Below are 22,079 nucleotides of genomic sequence, written 5' to 3' on the forward strand. Positions count from 1 at the left end.
AAAGGCATCAATTCTCCTCCTATCTTCCCTAGTCATTGTCCAACTCTCTGATGCATAACAAGTGATTGCAAAGACCATGGCCTGTATCAGGTGGACCTTAGTCTCCAGAGAGACACCGTTGCTCTTGAGTACTTTAGAGAGGTCCCTAACAGCAGACTTTCCGATCGCAATACGTTTTTTGATTTCCTGGCTGCTGGTACCAAGAGTGTTGACCATGGGGCTGAGCAAACTGAAGTAAATGGTCTTGCTTTCTTAATTTCCTTTTCTGTGTTTTCTTTGTTACTGTAGAGGAATCACATTAATTTTTTGGACTTTGGTTTCATATCCTGCAACCCTAATAAACTGATCTACTAGCTCAAATAGAGGATTTTTGGTTTATTTTTGTTGTTTAGTCCTTTTTGTTTACTGTATACACTATCAAATCATTTGCATATAGTGACAGTTCAACTATATCTTTGAGGATCTGCATGCTTTTTATTTCTTTCACTTTGTTGTATTTCTCTAGTAAGCACTTCTAATAAAATATTAAATAAGAGTCGTGATAGTGGGCATCCTGGTCTGGACTCTGTTTAAAAGGAAATATTAATAATATTTAAGTATTAGTGATTTAATTTTCTTTATTCTGTTGTGATATCACATCTATCATTAATTAATTGAGTTATTAGTGTCTTCTCCTTTTTTTTCCTTTTGTTAAGTTTGCCAATGGTTGTCCATTGTATGTACTCTTTCAAAATTCCAGCTCCTGGTTTTGTTGATGGCTTCAGTTGTTTTTATGTTGTCCATCTCGTTGATTCCAGCTCTTGTTCCTCTAATTTCTTTCTTCTAGAATCAATGGAGTTAGATTGCTGTTCTTTTTCTATTTAATGAAGGTGCTGAATTATAACATTAGTTTTGCTTCTTTCTTAATTTTTGTGTGTGTGCCTATTGCTATAAACTGGCCCCTCAAAATTGCCTTAGCAGATCCCAGAGGTTTTGGTATGTTGTATTTTCATTATTATTTTTCCGAGGAATTTTAAAATGTCATTCTTTATTTCTTCTATAACCCTATTGTGCTCTAACAGGGTGTTATTTAGCTTCCACATTTGTGGTTTCATAAACTTTATCCTCTTGTGGTTAATTTCTAGTTCTATGGCATTGTGGTCTGCAAAGACACTTTGTATGATTTCAAAGTTTTGGTTTTTTTTAAGTTCTTTTGAGGCTTGCCTTGGGTCCTAATATGTGGTCAATTCTGGAAAATGTACCATGTGCACTTGAGAAGAAAATGAACTGGGTTTTAGTTGGTTGCAGTACTTGAAATACATCCACAAGGTCAAGTTGACTGAATGTATAATTTAGATCTTCTGCATCTTTGTTGAATTTCTTTTGAGTTAACCTGTTCTTTGATGAGAGTGGTGTGTTAAAGTCTCCCACCACTACTGTGGTGCTATCTATTTCTTTCTTCAATTCTCTTTACTGTCGTTTTATGTATTTAGCAGGTCTATCATTTGGTGCATAGATGTTGACCAATGTTATATCTTCTTGATCTACTGTGCCTTTAATCATAATATTGTGTCCTTCCTTATGTTTTGTGGTTGTTTTCATCTAGAAGTCTATTTTATAAGAGATTAGTATTGCCACTCCTGCTTTTTTGTGGATGCTATTTGCTTGGTATATTTTTTCCAGCCTTTGATACTGAGTCTATCCTTCTCTTCATTTCTTAGATGTATCTCTTGTAGTCAACATATTGATGGACTTTGTTTTTTATCCATTCTGCTGCTCTTGCCCTTTTGATTAGTGCATTTAGTCCATTCACAATAACTGTGATTATTGACAGACAAGGTTTTATATTGTTGCCATTTTGTTGTTTTATTTTTTAGTTCATTCTTGTTACTATGATCCACCTACTTTCCTTTGGTGTCTCTGTCTATAGGACTTCCCTTAAGTGTTCTTGTAGTTTTGGTTTTGTTTTATAAATTCATTAAGTTTCTTCTTTTCTACAAAGGATGTAATTTCTCCTTCATATTTGATGGACAACTTTGTTAGCTACAGGATCCTCTCTTGCCAATTGTTTTCTTTCAATTTTCTGTGTATGCCGTCCCATTGTCTTCTTGCTTGCATGGTTTCTGCTGAAAAATCAAAAATTAATCTAATTGCTTTTCCTTTGTAGATGACTCTGTTTTTCTTGTGCTATTTTCAGTATTCTACCCTTATCTTTTATTTGGAGAATTTGACTATGATATGTCTTGATGTTTTCCTTTTTGAGTCTAGTCTGTTTGGTGTTCACTGAGCTTCCTGAATGTGGATTTTCTCATTCTTCATAATACTGTGAAGTTTCCTTTTGCTATCTCTCCCATGGTTTTCTCAGAGATTCCTCGATCCCTCTCATATTTTGGAATTCCAATCATACATATGGTATTCTTTTTTTATGTCATTCCACTTGATTCTAATTTTTTTTCATTTTCTTTATGTCTCATTTCTGATTTTTCTAACTAGTATGTTTACCTTGAAGTTCTTGTCTTCCAGTTCACTAACTCACTGCTCCATCTCTTCTGTTCTACTTTTTGTCCTTTAAGCATGTTGGTAACTTCTGCTATTTCAGTCTTAATATTCTAAATTGCATTTTCATGCATTTCTGTTCTTTCCAGTACTGTGTTCGTTGTACCCTCTCTATCTTCTGATGATTCTTTTAATTTCTTGTACCTCTTTATCTATAGTTTCAAATTTTCTTCTTCTACTTTTTGCATTTTCTATCATAGTTGTGCAAGTTCCTCCTCATCAATATATTTCTTCTGGCTCCGTGTGTCTGTGGTGTTTGCTTTCTTAATGGTTTCCATTGTTTCTTCCATCATTTGCAATTCTTCCATAGCTGTTCAAATAACTCTTCAGCAAATATTTATTCTTATTCTCTACCTCAAGATTATTCCCTTTATTTGTGGCATTTTTGGCTTTCATTGTTTCTTCCTTCATTTGTACTTTCATTCATAGCATTTCAGATGTCTCCACTTCTTCTTGACTTTGGGATATTTATGAGGATTGCAAGATTCTCTGCTCTTTTTTTGGAAAGGGTTTAATTTGGGTTTTTTTCCCCACAGTATTTGAAGCTGCCTGCTGCTCTTTTGACATGATGTGAAGGTTTTTTTTAATATATGTGAGGCCATTTCTATTGTGTCTGTGAAAGCTTTTGGTGATTCTTGTCTTTATGATGTTACCGATTAGTTGACTAATCAAAATGTTCAATCTTTGAGGTGAGCCACTCAATCTACTGAGAGTCCTTTCTGGGAAAATTTGTCTTTCTTAAAGTCCTTGAGGTTCTCCTTATTCTTCACCACAAACCTGTAGGAATCTCACCTTAATATCATGCCCTGTCACCAATTCTATTGTCCTTCCTCATGTAGGATGTGGCTGAATGGTGTGAGATCAGGTGCTCTACACAAATCATTTCTTATGCAACCTTTGTCTTGTACTATTATGTCTTCCTTTTTCTCTTTCTCTTGCATCTTTATATCTTCCTTTGTCTCTTTTCTCTTGCACCTTAATGTCTTCCTTTGTCTCTGGTGTAGTGGGAGATCAGGGTCACCAACTCAAGCAGCTTGTGTGCTGGGGGTTTCAGGTCAGCCCTTTTTCTTGCAGAGAGCAGAGAAAAGTCTTTGTGTGTTCTACAGTCTCTTGTCCTCTTTTGCCTCTGGGATGGCCCTGCAGCAGTGGAGGTAAGGATCCCCAGATGGAGGGACCTAAATGAGGGAAGCCTTAGTCCCATCTCCCCACAGCAATGAAAAGTGCTTGCTCTTGGTACAGATCCTCCCGTATCTTACCTTTTTTCTAGCAGGTTAGCGTCTCTGGTGTGGTGAGACTTCATATCCACCAGCTTAAGCAGCTTGTGTGCTGGGGGTCTCAGGTCAGCCCTCCCTCTTGCAGAGAGGTGAGAAGAGTCTTTGCTTGTAGTTTTGTGTCCTAAAGTTTCTTGTCCTGTTTGGCCCCTGGGATGGCCCCACAGCCATAGAGGCAAGGATCCTCAGATGGGTATCTGTATCCCCAGGGCACACATGTCTTTTGATTTTTTTTTTCCTCCACTGTCAATAGTGTTGATTGCGGATCTGAGTAAGATGAAATTTTTGGTAACTTTAGTCTTTCCCTATCATGATGTCTCCTATTGGTCTAGTGGTGAGAGTTTTTATCTTCTGGATGTTGAGATGCAGTCTATATTGAAGGCTGTAGTACTTGATGTTCTGCAACAAGTGTTTAATGTCCTCCTCACTTCCAGCAAGCATGGTTGTGTCATTTCCATAACACAAGTTGTTAATGAGTCTTCCTCTAGTCCTGATGCCCAGTTCTTCTTCATATAATCCACCTTCTTATATGTTTTGCACAGCATACAGACTGAATAGATGTAGAGAAATTAAACAGCCCTGATGTAACCTTTCTTGATTTTAAACTATGTAGTGATCCCTTGCTCTGTCTGGACTAGGTGTACACTTCTTGGTCTACGTTTCACAAGAGCACAATTAAGTATTCTGGGATTCCCATTCTTCTCAATGTTAACAATAATTTGTCATAATTCATACTATCAAATTACAGTCATTAAAATAGGGGTAAATATTAAGTAGATAAATTAGAGATTGTTCCTACCTTAGCAAAATGAAACATTGTCTTATAATGAGGCAGCTGATGATGGCCTAGTGGTAACAAGCTGTCCTACAATCCCAAAGGCATGCAATTTGAATCCACCAGTTGCTATGTGGGAAAAGGATGGTCAGTCTCCTACTGTGCAGTTTGCTCCCTCTAAAAATCCACTGGAGGGTCAGCTATGAGTTAGGACTCAACATCACATAACAACAACAACACATAGAACAGATTATATTCATTAGTGTTGAAATTTAGCCTAAATGTCCAAGTCACACATACTATGTTACATATATTTGAAATTTAGAGAGCATTACAAGGATACATAATAATATTGTATTCCTTCCCCCGCCCCCCGCCCCTTTTCCTGCCTTTTTATTTGTACAGCACAGGAGGACACCAGCCTCATGCAGATAGCACCAAGCCAGGGGGTAACACCAGTCCTTCGTCCTCAGATGGAGAACTCAATTATGGAGGCTTTGCAGGGGCCTGGATACCTTTAGGAGCCTTACTTGGAGCAGGAGCCTAGGTTGAGGCCTTAGCTGGCACCTGGGTTGCAGCCTTGGCTGGTTCCTGAGTTGAGCACTTTGCTGGAGCTTTGGCCTTACTGTCAGCCTTGGCTTTGGATTTTGGCCAGTTAAGCCAGAAAATGCAGGTCCAATCACACTTCTTAAGCCTGAGATGGGTGATGTAGACGAATCGGCTGAGCTTGCAGTTGACACCTCTTGGGATCCTGGGCTTGACCTCTTTGGGCTTGAAAAGAGCCTTCACAGCCTCAGTGCATTCATCCATTGTTGACCTGCATCTTCAGGCCCTTGTTGTTGTGCTTCTTGGTAAAGCGCATATTCTCAGGAATTTGGTGTCTCCTCCCTTAAGAGACTCATATCTTGTGATCTTGGTTTCTTGATACCATATCTGTGCCATTTTGGGACCGGTTGTGTGTGGTGTGGTTCTTGGATTTCACCATGTCTGCACCAACTCTGCAGCTCCAGAGTGCCAGTGACTGGAGGAGCTATTGTAGTTCTAAAACAAACATTGATCTTGAAACTTGTAAGTTTGTTACAACTCATAATTAGTTCTAACAATTTTTATAGATACCATTAGATGTTTTACTTGTTTGCCATCTGTTATCAAAGTTAGCTTTATTTTTGTTTTCAATATGAAAGCCTTTAGGGTTTTTTCCTATTGCATTGAGAAGATCTAGTTGTTGCAACAATGCTAAATAGAAGCTATTAGAGCAAACATCCTTGACTTTTATTGCTTAGAAGGGACATACATCTAATTTTTTTTTTATCAAATAAGATGCCACCTGTAGGTTTTATATATTCATTTTATTAGATTGATGTAGTTCACTTCTCTTCTTAATGTGCTGAGTTCACAGTTATATTCTGTGAAATTTTTTCTACTGAGTATGTGGTTACAGGTTTATATTTTGCTAAATTACCTTTATTTCTGAGTGTTAAATCAACACTGCCATCCTGGGATAAATCCCAATAGATCTCTATGTATTATCCTTCGTTGTATGTTACATTCATCTTAAAATTTTATTAAACATTTCTTTTTTATGGTCATGAAGTATATTGGCCTATATATTGGTTTTTTGTAATATCTTTCATTTTTCTTATGGAATGAGCTAGAAACTACTCTAGCGTTTCCTTTTTTTCTGCAAGAATTTATGTAAAATAAGTGAAAATGTACATCATTTCTTCAGTGAGTCCATCTGAGCCTAGAGGGGTTGGGCTTTTTGTTTTTTTGTGTGTGTGTGTGTTTTTTTTATTGTGGAAATGTATTTTAACTACAAATGCAATTTTCTTAACATACATATTCAGTACTAGTAAGACAGTCTCTTGCCAAACAATTTAAGGCCTCTAATTTGTTCATTGGCCTAGTGGACAGAAAGTTACGCTACCAAGCCCAAGGTGGGTGATTTTAATCTGTGGCCCTCAGCCCTGGTTCAAATTGGTTTTTTGTCTAATATTCTTCTAGGTGGTACGAGTCTGCTGGTATAGCATTGCTGTACAGAAGTAACTTGTAGTTGCTGTGATGCTAAACACTGAGACACTGAGGTGCCAAATATGATAATGTTACCCGTGGTGGACAGTGTTTGGTGGAGCTTCCTGATTAAAAGAAGCTTGGAAGCAGGAGTGGCATCCACTTCTGAAATGGCTTGCCTCCAGACACTCTATGAACAGTGCACAGGTCTTTCATTCATAGGGTCGCTATGAGTTGTCTATGACTTGATGACACCTAACAACAACAACAACAACGACAGTTGGTTCTGACTTGATTGCACATAACAACATATTGGGGGGTTTTCATAACAACTATTATTAATATTTTTGTTTAAATAGTCAATTATTGTTTTTTTATTTTTGGAAAAAATTACTTTATTTGTACACTTAAGAATTTGTACATGGAAACTTACATTATAATTATGTGAAACTGGAAGAACTGTTAGGAAAAAACAAGGGATTAGCTTTTTTTGATTGTTCATTAAGAAAGATAGAGAAATTAAAAAAAAAAAACCAAAAAACCAACAAGATAGTAAACTAAAGAACATTTTCCAGGTCCAAATGTTGTAAAGACAGTCTCTTAAAGATGGTTAAGAAAAAAATTATTATGATAGAATGATTGATTCATCTATTTTGTGATTTCTAATTTTTTCTTGAACAAATGTAAATTCTATCACTTGTGTTCTATCTCACTAAAGCATAGGGTCAATGAGTTATAAAACAATATTCCTCTATATGAAAAATAAAATTATATAATTTTATGGATGATTATCTATTAGCAAAATTACATAAATTTTCTTTTAGCCCACTTACTACTGATTGTCTCTAATTTCACAATCTGGGATATATATCCCAGATATCTGGTTAACTGAAGCTTCTCTGAGAGGGATTCAAAAGATACTTGAAAAAATAAAATACTGTCGTAAAATTGAAGAGAATATCAGAAATAAGTCAAAATAATTTGGAATCTATAGCAACCTCTTTAAAGTGTTAAAAGACAAAAATCTCATTTTGAGGACCAAGGTGTGACTGACATACCTATTAGTATTTTCAGTTCCTTCACACACAAGCAAAAGCTGGACAATAAATAAGGAATACTGAAAAAGAATTGATGTCTTTCAATTAAAATGTTGGTGAAAAATATTGATTATCTTTATATTGATTTCCAGAAGAATAAACTAAAAATGTTTCTTAGTACTAAAGATGGCTAGTCTCCATCTCTTGTATTTTAGATATACTATCAAGAGGGACAAGCACTTGGAGAACTGCATCATGCTTGGTAAAATAGTTTTTGTTGTTGATGTTACTGCTGTTGTTATATGCCGTCAAGTCGCCTGCAACTCATAATGACCCTATGTACAACAGCCCTAAAGCCTGCTCTCTTCTATGCCAATCTCATTTTCTCTGACACACCTACCCCAATTACCCCAGGGACTGAATCAATCTATCTCATTGAGGGTTTTCTGCTCTTAAACTGTCCCTTCACCCTCCCAAGCATAATGTCTCCCTCTCCTTGCCACAAGTCCAAAGTATGTCAGACGAAGCTTCAGAATTCTTGTGTCCATGGAGCAGCCTGGTTCACTATCTCTAGGACAAAACTTGTTTGTTCGCCTAGCAGTCCATCGTATATTCAATTCTCATCTCCAGCACCACAGCTCAAAGGCATTGATTCCCCTTCTATCATCCCTAGTCATTGTCCAGCTTTCTCATGCATAGCAAAGTCCATGGCCTAGATCAGGCGAACCTTAGTCTCCAGACTGACATCATTGCTCTTCAGTATTTTGTAAAGGCCTCTGGCAGCAGATTTTCCCAATGCAATTAGTTTTTTTATTTCCTGGCTTCTGGTAACAAGAATGCAGATTGTGGAGCCAAGCAAACTAAAGCTGTTAACAATGTCGATCTCTTCACCATCTATCATGACGCTACCAATTGGACCAGTGGTGAGAATCTTTGTTTTCTTGATGTTGAGCTTCTATCCATAGAGGATCAGAAGAAAAAAAATAGGTGGATTGATGCAGTGGCTACAGTAATTGACTCAAATAAAGCAATAATTATGCAGGATTGGACAATTCATTCATCTGTACATGAGGTCTTTGAGTCAGAACTAACTAACTGGATGACATCTAATGACAACAAAATCTGTATATATCTCTGTTTCTTTAAAATAAAAAAAATGCCTTATTATTGAGTCATTCAGACCCTAATTGATAATCTGTTTACTTTTTTGGAGTTTTTTATTTTAATGTGTTTTGAAGGTTATAGCAAATTTCTAGTAACAATACAAGAAGTTGCATTATATTTCTTGCTCAAATTCTCCAACTGTTTTCATTTCATGCTCTTTAATTTTATAGAGTATACCTTCAGGCTTGATGTTGAAGAAGGAGTGGGAATCTCCAAAATTCCTGTGCATCCCATTGGATATAATGATGCAGAAAGTATATTACGGTATGCTTTTCTAATTAGATATTGAGATATTTTGTTTTAAGGTGTTTATTTCCCTGATATAAAAATAAAAATGACATATATCAAAATTTCTCAAGAAAAAATAACAGGACACTTAACTTTTTTCCTCAGATTAAGTTGGGAATTTTTGTTTCTTTTTCTCTTCTATTTTTTTATTGGTTCACATACAAAATTTGTATACATTGTGTTTCATTCATATACATAGTATTTTACAGCCTTTCATTACAATGTGTTTCATACCATTACTCCCATACATTGCTTGTTTGTTTGGTTTTTAGTTAATTTTTTCCCCTTGTTGTATACCATCAAGTTGAATCTAATGGCACAGGAGGAGATTGCCCCTTCTTCTCCAGTGGAGCATGTGGTGAATTTGAACTGTGTGACTTCAGGAATGCAGCACAGCTTCTTGCCACTAGGCCACCAGAATTCCCTCCCATGCATTGCTTTTTTTTCTAAAACCAGTCACCATTGATCTATGCAAACTATCACCTGGTCTTTTCAGGTCTCCATTGGATCTTTTCTAATTCCTTCATTCCTTCCCTCTGCCTACCAAATTCTACTACCTTGTAATTTTTCATCCTTCTTACCCTTAGTTCCCATGCCCCTCACCTTACCCCATTGGATTTCCCCTTTGGACTTTTATACTCATATTACCAGTTATCTTTCTCCTTTTACAATAATGGTCATATTCAATATTTGTCCTTATGAAACAGAGCATAATGGGTTCAAGCATCTCCCATATTATATGTTGTTGTTGTTGTTGTTGTTGTTTTTGTTGTTAGGTGCCAGCAAGTCACCTGTGACTCATATCAACCCTATGTATAACCCTAAACGCTGCTCTGTCCTGTGCCAGCCTCACTGTCTCCAACACACCAACCCCATTACTCTAGTCACTGAATCAATCTACCTCATAGAGGGTCTTCCTCTCTTGTGCCATCCCTCCACCCTCCCAAGCATGGTGTCCTTCTCCAAGGACCAGTCCCTCCTTACAACATGTCCAAAGTATGTCAGACAAAGCCCCAGAATCCTTGCCTCCAAGGAGCAGCTTGATCTAACCCTTTCCTGAATAAATCTGTTTGTTTTCTTGGCAGTCCATGGTACATTCAATACTCTTCCCCAGCACCACAGCTCAAAGGTGTCAATTCTCCTTCTATCATCCCTAGTCATTGTCCAGCTTTCTCATGCATAGCAAAGTCCATGGCCTAGATCAGGCGAATCTTAGTCTCCAGAGTGACACCATTGCTCTTCAGTACTTTGGAGAGGTCCCTAACAGCAGACTTTCCCATCGCAATACATTTTTTTTTTATTTCCTGGCTACTAGTGCCAAGAGTGTTGACCAAGGAGCGAAGCAGACTAAAGTTGTTAACAATCTCAATCTCTTCACCATCCATCCTGATGCTGTCAGTTGGTCCAGTGGTGATAATATTTGTCTTCTTGACACTGAGCCTCAATCCATACGGAAGGCTGAAGTCCTGGACTCTGCAGCAAGCGCTTCAGGTCCTCCTGAAGCAAGTAGGTTTGTGTCATCTGCATAACGCAGATTCTTGATAGATCTTCCACCAATCCTGATGCCACACTTCTCATAGCACCCAGCCTCTCAGATAATCTGTTCTGCATGCAGGTTGAAAAGGTATGGAGATAGGACACATCCCTGGCGTACACCTTTCCCAATTTTGAACCATGCAGTGTTTACTTGCTCTGTTCTGATGACTGCCTCTTGGTCCAAGTATAGGTTTCTCATTAGCATGGTCAGGTGTTCTGGGATTTCCATTCTTCTCAGAGTAGCCACAGTTTGTTATGATCCACACAGTCAAATGTCTTTGTATAATCAATGAAGCACAGATAGACATTCTTCTGGTACTCCCTGCTTTCAGCTAATATCCATGTAACTCAGCTACAATATCCCTAGTACCACAACCCCTTCTAAATCCAGCCTGGACTTCTGGCAGTTCTCTGCTGATGGGCTGTTCCAGTCATTTTTGGATAATCTTCGATAGAATCTTGCTTGATGTGAAATCAATGATATTGTTCTATAGTTTCCACCCTTCTTTGGAATGGGAACAAATACAGATCTACATTCACTTGTTGATAAACATCTGGGCTGTTATAATATTTTTGCTATTGTGAATAATGTGATATGAACATTGGTGTACAAATTTCCATTTGTGTCTCAGTTCTATTTTCTTCATGGTATATTACTAGCAGTGAAATAACTGGATTATATAGAATTTCTATGTTCAGCTTTCTGAGTAAATGCTAAATTGCCTGTCAGAGTGGAAGCATTCCTTTTTGATAGGTTTTGTTTCCTTTTTGAATATCAGTGACCATAGATAAATGGGTTAATTTCTGGGTTCTCTAGTTTGTTCCTTTGGTCTATGTGCCTCTCATTGTACCAGTACCATGCTGTTTTGATTAGATATTATGGAGTGCTATGCCTCCCAGTTCATTCTTCTTTTTAAGAATTGATTTGCTTATTCAGGGGTCTCTTTCCCTTCCAAATAAACTTGCTAGTTGCCTTTTCTATCTCTTTGATAAAGGAATTTGGTAACTGTTTTGGGATTGCATCTAGCATGTAGCTTTTTTTTTTAGTAGAATTTTCATTTTCACTATATTGAGTCTTCCTACCCATGAATAAGGAATTTATTTATGTCTCTTACTATCTCTTGCAGTAGTATTTTCTAGTTTTCTTTGTACAGGTTTTTGTGGCCTCAAACCATGTACCTTTAGGATTGCAGTGCAACTTCTTGCCACTGGACCACCGGAAGTCATTAGGTTTACTTCCAAGTATCTCAATATGTAGTTGGTTACTGTAAATGATATTACTGTCTTAGTTTCATTGTCCATGTTTTCTTTTTTTACTATAAAGGAATACAGCTGATTTTTGTTTATTGATCTTGTATCCTGCCATACTACTAAACTGGTCTATTAAGTCTAACAGGGTTTTTTGTTGAGTCCATGGGGTTTTCTGTGTAAACCATCATATAATCTGTATAAAGTGACAGTTTTATCATCTCTTTGCCAACCTGGATGCATCTTACTTCCTTTTCTTGGATCAGGCACACCTTAGTCTCCAGGCTGACATCATTTGTCTTCAGCACTTTGGAGAGATCCCTGAGAGCAGGTTTACCCAGTGCAATTAATCTTCTGATTTCTTGACTGCTGGTGCCAAGCTTGTTGTTTTTTGTAGTCTATATCTTTGATTTTGGAGAATCTGTGAATGTCTTGATGTTTTTCTTTTGAGATCTGATCTAGTCATTTTGGGGTTTGCTGAGCTTCTTGAATGTGGATTTTCTTTTTCTTTATGATACATAGGAAATTTTCTTTTAGAACCTCTTCCACATTTTTCTCAGTGCTTTCTCTGTCCTTCTCATCTTCTGGAAATCTGATCATACATATGTTGTTTCATTTGTGTATTGTTTTGTTTTCTTTTTCAATGTGCAGTTAGAGGGGTTATTTTTTTCACAATATTTGAAGTTGCCTGCTACTTTCTTGATATTATGGGAAGTTCTTCTTGATATGCATTAGGCCATTCCTATTGTTTCTGTGTAAGTTGTTGAAAATTTTTATCCTTATGAGATTGTCAGTCAGCTGCAGTCTTAAGTGTTCTGTCAATGAGGATGGACAACTTAACTTGCTCTGTTGGAAATCCTTTCTGGCCCTGTGGAGTGGGAAAGTTTGTCTTTCCTAAAGTCCTCTTCAGATCCTCTCTGGTCTGCAGTGCAGCCCTCCAGGAATAGTGCCTTATTGTAGCCCTCTCTCTTGAAGTTTATTGTCCTCTTTAGTCTTCCAAGTGTCAAGACAAAATTCCTGACCTGGAGCAGTTTCTGTCCAGGGGATGGCAGGCAGCTTTCTCCCCAGCACTTAAATGTCCTGGCTTTAGTAGTGAATCTCTTGTCTGATTACAGCTCCTTCTCTGAAGTTCTATTGTCCTCTTTGGTCTGCAGACTTAGATAGGCATCCTGCCAGAAGGAGTTTCCCTTCTGGGAAGTTGCAGGCTCCTCACTGCCCAGCAACACAACATGCTAGATCTGAGAGTGAATCTCTCACCTGATTAAAGTCACCTCTCTTGAAGTCTACTGGATCAGTTTCTATCCAGGGAATGGCAGGATATAATAAGTTCTCTTAGTGGCTGACGAATAAAATGTTCTCTTTGCTACAAATGAATATTTTAAATGCAAGAATACTGATAATAGGATTTTTAGGTAGTTATATTTCCTTGTTGTTTCTGCTGTGCTTTGTCATGTCAAAATTGACCCATAACTTACCCTCCAGAAGGTTTTTAGAGGCAGTAATTCACATGGAAGGAGATTGTCATACCTTCTGCAGAGCCACTGGTGGTTTCGGATTATTGTAGTTTCTTACTACTAGGACACCAGAATTTCCTATTATTTCCTTAGATATAGATTTAATATTTACACTTGACCTTTGTGTTCAAACTGTGATTATGTTTGTGCCTAAGTCAGTGGTTATATTATTATAGATATACAATGTGTAATATGGTAGTCATTATCCATAGTGGCTATTGAATACTTGATATATGACTACTCTGAGTTGAGATATGCTTTAAGTATAAAACGAATATTGCTCATTGAAAATGTAGTTTTTAAAAGAGAATATAAAATAACTCGTTAATATGTTCTTAAATTAAATATTATAATCACAGTTTTCATAGATGGAATAAAACAATTTACCTGTTCCTTTTTACTCTTCTTAAAAAAGACACTGGGAAAAGTGACTTTCATATACTTCTGTAGGGCAGAACTAGTATAGAAGTTAGTAATTAGCTTATAAATTGAAACCTCTCCAGCAATTGTTATGTGTATGTGATGGGGAAAATAAAACCACTATTGAATCTAGGAAGAGAGTGCCCTAGTGGTAAAGAATTACAGTGCCAGTCTGAAGGCTTGTGGTTCAAAGTCACTAGTTGCTCTGTGGGAGTAAGATGGGCAATCTTCTCGCTTGTGAGTAACTGCCTCTGAAAATCTGTTAGAAAGTCAGATATGGATTGGTTTGTACTCAATAGCACACAAAATGGTATCTAGGAAGGGAGTTTCTGGTGGTATACTCGATAGGAAGTTTACACTGCCAACCCAAATCCACTAGCTTCTCTGAGAAAGAAGGGCAGGCTCCTCCCATGCAACTTGTAGCCTCTGAAAAACTCCCTGGGTATCAGCTATGAGTTTTTTCAAACTTAACATCAGTGAGTGAGTGAGTAATATCTAGGAGGGAGCTGTGGTGGCCTAGTCCACAGAGGGTTGTGCTGCAGACCTAGAGGGCTCGTGTCTCTTGCTCTTTGAAACCACCAATAGCTTCATTGTAGAAAGATGGGCAGTCTCCTTCTGTGAGTTTTGCAGCCTCAGGAACTAAATGGAGGATCGGATATAAATCAGTTTGGACTAGATATCAGTAAGTGAATTAGTGAATATATAGGAAAAAGCAGGATGTAGGACATGTAACTAGAAAAATGTCATTGTAGAGGTGGTCATTAAACAATATGATCCTGTTTCTTTGAATATGAACTTTGACAATAAGAGATCCTCAAAGTCTCAAATATTGGTTCAGTTTGTGAATTATTCCATTTAAAAACTATTCAAGAAATTATAGGAAACTATTTCAAAATACTATACAATATAAAAATTTTAATAGTAAAGCTACTCTTCAAATTTAATTATTTCTGGTTTTATAATTTCTGATTTGGTGCTTGATTTCTAAATTATTTTGCTGCTGATTAAAATAAAGCCTACTTTTTAAAAAATTATTGAGATTTTAATGAAAGTTTATAGAGAATTTGGATTTCCATTCATTCATTTTTGCACATTTCCTCCCTGCCCCACCTCCAGTTTGCTTTTCTCTTTGAAAAAAAAAATTCTTTCATTGTTATATAATTTCTCACCCCATCTTAGTCCACTTTACTGTGCAGCTCTTATTCTGGACTGTTGTCATGCAAATAATACCTAGTCATATATTACTTTTAAGCAGTTCTTTCCCTATTCTGTTTTAATTATTTACCCTCTTTTTTCTTAGTTTCCCCCAACCCCGATGTCAGTACTATTTTATAACAGTGGCATTATGCAGTGTTTGTCCTTTTGTGACTGAGATATTTCACTCATCATAATGTCTTTCAGGGTAACTTATTTTGTATAATATTTCATTAGTTCCTTGTTTTTCAGTGCTGCATAGTATTCCATTGTGTGAATATACCACAGCTTCTCTACCTATTAGTTTGTTGATGGGCACCTAGGTTGTTTTCAACTTTTTGCTATTTTGAACAATGCAGCAATAAACATGGGTGTACATATCTCTGCTTGTGTGGCAGTTCTGGTTTCTTTAGGATATATTCCCAGTAGGGGAATTGCTGGGTCAAATGGTATTTTTATTTCCAACTTTTTGACAAAGTGCCATACTGCCTTCCATAATGGTTGCACCATTTTGCCCTCCTACCAACAGTGAATAAGGTTTCCAGTTTTTCCACAACCTCACCATCATTTGATGTTTACTGTTCTGTTGAATTTTGTTATTCTTACTGAAATGACATGATATCTTATAGTTGTTTTGATTTACATCTCTCTTAGAGCTAAGGATTTTCAACATTTCTTCATGTGTTTGTTCGCCATCTGAAAGTCTTCTGTGGTGAAGTGTCTTTTCATATTCTGTGTCCATTTTGTGATTGGTTGTTTACCTTTATCTTGTTATGAAGCCTACTGTTCTTTTTCAACTGTTAATTATATTCTTTAGTCTTAAGTAGTTTTCTAAGTCTTTAGGATAAAATTAATTACTAATTTATAGAAATTAAATGATGACAATATAGGAATTGTTCACATTCTCAGATTTATGTATTATAATAATGGTAATATTTACATAGAATTTCTAATATTCTACAAATTGTTCTAAACTTTAATAAATCCTTAACAAAACCCCTGTAGATATATTCTATAATTTTCCCTATTTTACTAAGGAGACAGTGAGCACACATGAATTAAGAAACTTGCAAATAATAGATATATTTAAGTAGCAATGCTAATATTCTAACCATAGGTTTTGAAAAACACCAGTATTTTTTAACTGCTTTGCTGTATTGTGTTTTAATAATATATATGCAAAGGATATATTTGTAGACATATTTTAAGTTTGTAGCCATAGAGAGAAAATTATATGTAGCCATAGAGAGAAAATTATATGTGATTTTTTAAAGCTAAGTGTATAAAATTATGTTTAAAATATTCTTCTATATTGGAAACTACTCTTCTGTATTTGGACTGACGTTTGCTGCAAAGCCCAAGCAAGGTAGTCTTTATTGTGGATTGCATCTCAACATCGAGAAAACAAAGATTCTCACCACAGGGCCAATTGACAGGATCATGATAGATGGAGAAGAGGTTGAGGTAGTTAACATTTCATCTTGCACAAGTCTACAATCAACATGGTTGGCAGCAGTAGTCAAGAAATCAAAAGATAAGTTGCATTGGGAAAGTCTGCTGTCAAGAATCTCTCCAGAGTGCCGAAGAGCAACAATGTCTGTCAGTCTGGAAATTAAGCTGCACCTGATCCAGGTGATGTCTTCTCAACTGCTTGTTATGCATCAGAGAGTTGGACAATGACTGAGGATGATAGAAGACACAATACCTTTGAATTGTGGCACTGAAGAAGAGTATTGAACACATGATGGACTGCTGAGAGAACAAATAGGTCCATCATGGAGAGGGTGAAAACAGGTTGGTTTTTGGAGGCAAAGACTTTGAAACTCTGCCTAACATACTTTTGAGTATGTTGCCATAAGGGACCGGTCCCTGGAGAAGGATATCATGCTTAGAAGAGTGAAGGGTCAGAACAGGGGAGAAAGATTCTGACTGAGGTGAATTGACACAGTGAATTTGTCAATGAGAGCAGCTGTGTCAGAGACAGTGAGTTTGGTTTGGGAAAGGGCAGGGTTCAGAGTTACAGGTTTGCTATGAGTCTTAGTTAACTCACTAACACATAACAACAACAGATTGGAATAAAAGGATATAATTTATTGAAGCTTTGAAAATGTGTTTGGTAGTTTTTAGCAAAAAAACAAGCCCACTTTTTTTAAAATCTATTTCAACTTATAGTGCCTCTCTATCAGGTTGACAAGGTTATAAATCTTAGTGTGAGAATACTGTCTTATCTTTTTCCTATGAAATGACTTGTAGATTTGAACCACCAACTTTACAGTTAGCAAATTGATGCTATGCCACCAAGCTTAACAGGCAATTTCAAAGATTAGCTCTAGAAGACAAAGCAAAATTTTATAACAAAATATGCAAAGAGCAGGAATCAGAGAATAAAAAAAGAACTCATTTAGTATTTCTCAAGTTGAAAGAACTGAAAACCATATTCAACCCTCAAGTTGCAAAGTAGAGAGGTGCTATGGCTAAATTTTGAACAACCCAAGAACCATCAAAATAAGGTGGAGGGAATACATAGAGTCACTGTACTAAAATAATTGGTTGAAACTGAGAAATTTCAGGAAGTACCATACAAACAAGAGCCAATGGTAATGAGGGAAGAAGTTCAAGGTACACTGAAGGCATTAGCACAAAATAAGATGCCAGGAGTCCATAGAATTCCAATTGACGTGTTTCAACTAACAGATGCAGCTCTGAATGTGCTCACCAGTGTATGCCAGGAAATTTTGAGGACAGCTGTCTGGCCAATTGACTGGAACAGATCCATAATTTGTTCCCATTCCCAAGAAAAGTGAATCAACAGAATGTGGAATTATCAAACAATATAATTAATAGCACATACAAGCAAAATATTGCTGAAAATCATCCCCAAATGACTAATACAGTACATCGATAGGGAACTGGGTTTAGAAGAGGATGTGGCACCAGGGATATCACTGTTGATCTAAGATGGATCATGGCTGAAAGCAAAGAATACCAGCAGAAGATCTATTTGTTTTATTGACTATACAAAGACATTTGACAATACGGATTGTAACTAACTATGGCTAATATTGAGAAGAATGCGAATCCCAAAACAGTTAACCGCCATCAGGTGAAGTCTAGATCTAAATCAAGTGAAGCAAGAGAACACTTCATAATTTAAAATCAGGAAGTGAGTACTTCAGGAATGTATCCTTGCTTCTTATCTCTTCAGTCTGTATGCTGAGCTTACAGTCATTCAAGAAATCATTCCAGAAACTGAACTTTGTGAAGAAGAATGTGGCATCAGGAACAAAGGAAGACTCATCATCAACCTCTGTCATACAGATGACACAACCTTGCTTGCTGAAAGTGAGAACTTGAAACACTTGCTGCAGAAGATCAAGGACTACAGTCTTCAGTATGAATTACATCTAAGCATCAGGAAAACAAAGGTCCTTAGCTCTGAACCAATAGGTTATATCATGATAGATGAAGAAAGGATTGATGTTATCAATGACTTCATTTTGCTTGAATTGACAGTCAGTGGGTACCACAGTCCATGGCTGTTTTACATTGGACAAACCCACTGTCAGGAACTTCTCTAAAATACTGAAAGGCAATGATGTCAGTTTGAAGACTAAGGTGTGCCTGATTCAGGCCATCATCTTTTCAATCACTTGCTACCCATTTGAGAACTGGTCAGCGAAAAAGGACAGTAGAAGACTTTATGCGTTTGAGTTGTGGTGTTGGTTAAGAGTACTTAATATCTCCTGGACTGCCTAAAGAACAAACAGATATGCCTTTTGAAAAGGGTGGTCAGAGCACTCCTTGGAAGCAATGAAAGTGAAGCTTCATCTCTCACACTTTGAGCATGTTTTTAGGAGAGACTATTTCTTGGAAAGGTACATTGAATTACAAAGCTGGAGGATCAGCAAAAGAGAGGATGATCCTGGTGAGATGGATTAACGAAGTGACTGTAGCAATGGTCTCAAGTGTGTCCGAGATGATGAAGATGACACCCATCATCAGATCTGTTTTTCACATCGTCACTATGAGTTGTATTCAATTTAACGGCACTTAACAACAACAACCCCCCAAAACGTCACTGCTGTTGAGTCAGTTCTGACTCAGTAGAGTAGAATAGAACTGCCCAGAGGGTTTCCAACACTGTAATCTTTATGGCAGGTACAGTAAAGAGTTGCACTGCTGTCCAAAAGTGATGCCTTTCTGGATGTTCAAATCTACTAACTGTTCCTCAGAAGAAAGATGAGCTATCCATCACCCATGTTATTTAGAATCTTAGAAACCTGTTGGAGGCTAAGCTATGAGTAGGTTCTGACTTGCTGGAAATTAGTTTGGTTGAGTTTCTTTTTTAATCTTAATGTAAACTGGCTTCCTGTTGAATTTATATCATTGATATAAAGTTGTTTAACAATACTAAATCACTGATAATAAATGCCTACCAAAGCATTTAACAAATATTTATTAAATATTTACTAAGTTCTGGATACCATAAACATTCATTGTGGAGATTGCATTCTAGTGAAAGAGCTAAAATTGTGATAAGTAACATCTTTATTATGTGAAAGATGAGAGGTAAAGAATAAAAAGTGAGAGGGAATGTGCATAACCAGCCTCTTTTCTTTAGCTAAAATGCAAACTGATATACACACATACTCACCTAACTTATGGCATTATTTACACTAATAAAGAGTTGGAAACAAATGTGACATCACGACTGGAGGAAGACTCATCAACAATTGCATTATGCAGTTGGCACACCCTTGCTTACGGAAACAGGAGGACTTGAAGCATTTGCTGCAGAAAGTCAAATACTGTGGTCTTCAATATGGATTGCATCTCAGTATCAAGAAAACAAATATTCTTACCACCAGGCTAATTGCAGCATCATGATAGATGGAGAAAACATTGAGGCTGTTAACAATTCCATCTTGCTGGGATCCATAATCAACACTCTTGGCATCAACAGTCAGGAAATCAGATGAGTTTTTTTAAGAAAATCAGCTGTAAGGGACCTCTTCAGAATGCTAAAGAGCAATGATGTCAGTTTAGATACAAAGGTGTTTCTGATACAGACAACAAAATGTGGTCTTCTCAATTGCTTATTAGGCATCCAAGAGGTTGACAGTAACTAAGATGACAAAAGAGAAATTGATGCCTTTGAGTTGTGGTGCTGGAGAAGGGTATTGAACATATCATGAACCGTCAAGAGAACAAACAGATCTCTCCTGGAGTAAGTGAAATTGAGTTTCTCCTTGGAAGCAAAGATTCTGAAGCTCCATCTCACATACTTGGTTGGGCATTTTTCCAGGAGGGACCATTTTTTGGTGAAGGATTCTGTGTTTGGAGGTTTGGAGAGTCAACACTGGAAAGGAAAACCCTGCATGACATGGTTTGACGTTACTATGGCAACGAGGGCAAGTGTGTCAGAGATAGTGAGATTGGCTCAGTATAAAGCAGGGTTCAGAGTTATTTTTCGTAAGATTGCTATTAGTTGCCATCAACTCTGTGTTGCAAAAGGGAAATCATGCTTGGAAGGGTGGAGGAGCAGTGCAAGGAAAGAAGACCCTCGATGAGATGGATTGATTCAGTGACTGGGATAATGAGGGTAGGCATGTCAGAGACAGCAAAGTTGGCACAGAATAGAGCAGGGTTCAGGGCTATTGCACATGGGGTCGCTATGAGTCACAAGTGACTCAATGGCACGTAACAACAACCACTGAGTCTAAACCAACCCATAGCTGACCCTCTGTGAGTTTTCAGAGGCAGTTTAATCACACAGGAGGAGATTGCCCATTTTTCTTCTGCAGCAGCTGTTGGATTTGAACTCCATGACTTCGGATTGCAGCACAATTTCTTACCACTAGGCCACCAGATCTCAGGGGTTGATTAGACATTGTAATTAGTGAATTACATTAATCAATGATGACTAATGTTATAAACCATTGGATTTTCTGTTAGCTTAGTCACAAGGATCTGTGCTGCCAAGCCAAAGGCACATGGTTTGAATCCACCTGCTGCTTTGAAAAAGAAAGGGGAAATCAACTACCTTGGTATTTACTGCCTCTGAAAACCTGCTGAAGTATCAGCTATGAGTTGATTCCAACTTGATAGCACATAACAACTACTTAAACTTATTGGAAGCAAACTGCCACATCCTTCTCCCCTAGAGTGGCTGATGCATTTGAACCACTGATTTTCAAACCAGGCTGCCTTGTTCCACTTAACCATCTGAAAAATAGCATGTTTTGTAAGCTCTGGTGGCCTAGAGGTAAGGAGTTGTGCTGGCAACCCAAAGGTAAATATCTCAAATCCACCAGCTGCTCATGGGCAAGAGATGGGCAGTCTTCTTCCATGCGATTAACTGCCTCTGAAAACTCTCTCTGGAGGGTCAGGTATGGGTTGATTTCAACCCCACAGTACACAACAACAATGTTATAAAACAAAATGTCTCTAAATGGTTGAATGGAAACTAATATGATTTGTAAGCTTAAATTTATCATTTATCATTTAAAAAATCCTGAAAAATGAAAGAAGAGTATTTCTTCAATGTGTGAATGAAAAATTTCATCATCAGACTTCATGGTGTCTTCTCAAAAACTGAACATATTCAGCCTTATGCTGTCATTGTCATTTCTCTCAACAGTCATATGGGAGGTCCTGCTCCTCCAGATGACAGCTGGAAGGGAAGTCTTAATGTGAATTATAATATTGGACCTGGATTTACTGGGAATAATTCTTTAAGGTAATTTTGCATTATTATAGTTATCTAGAAAATTTTTTTATTCTTAACAGCAAAAAACTAAGGTTGTTTACATTGCTATTTTGTTTATCTATTTTTCCTCACATTTTACTGTTGCTGTTAAGTGCCGTTGAGTCATAGATGACTCATAGTGACCCTATGAACGAAAGACCTGAACACTCTTATTTTACTGGTGAAAAATTTATCATTTAAAATTGCTTAAGAAGTACTTATAAAATCATGTGGCCCTCTAATGATATTATCATGTTTCATATAGTCTTATAAATACCTACATTTCAATTAAACTTTTAAAATTTTGTGCATTGATTTTTTTAAAAACTTTCTTCTTAG

General features: G+C 37.1%; 1 protein-coding gene across 1 annotated transcript in view; it reads left to right on the top strand.

The window, feature by feature from the left end:
* The window catches only part of NAALAD2 (N-acetylated alpha-linked acidic dipeptidase 2), a 114,433-nt gene that overhangs the window by 34,710 nt on the left and 57,644 nt on the right, over positions 1-22,079 (top strand). The window contains exons 7-8 of the mRNA XM_006903226.1: positions 8,963-9,056; positions 21,633-21,731. Of these exons, the coding sequence (XP_006903288.1) occupies positions 8,963-9,056; positions 21,633-21,731 (193 nt within the window). The remainder of the gene's footprint in view (positions 1-8,962; positions 9,057-21,632; positions 21,732-22,079) is intronic.

This window comes from Elephantulus edwardii, unplaced genomic scaffold (assembly GCF_000299155.1).
Source record: "Elephantulus edwardii isolate Elephantulus edwardi_28Jun2011 unplaced genomic scaffold, EleEdw1.0 scaffold00544, whole genome shotgun sequence".
Classification (NCBI taxonomy): domain Eukaryota; kingdom Metazoa; phylum Chordata; class Mammalia; order Macroscelidea; family Macroscelididae; genus Elephantulus; species Elephantulus edwardii.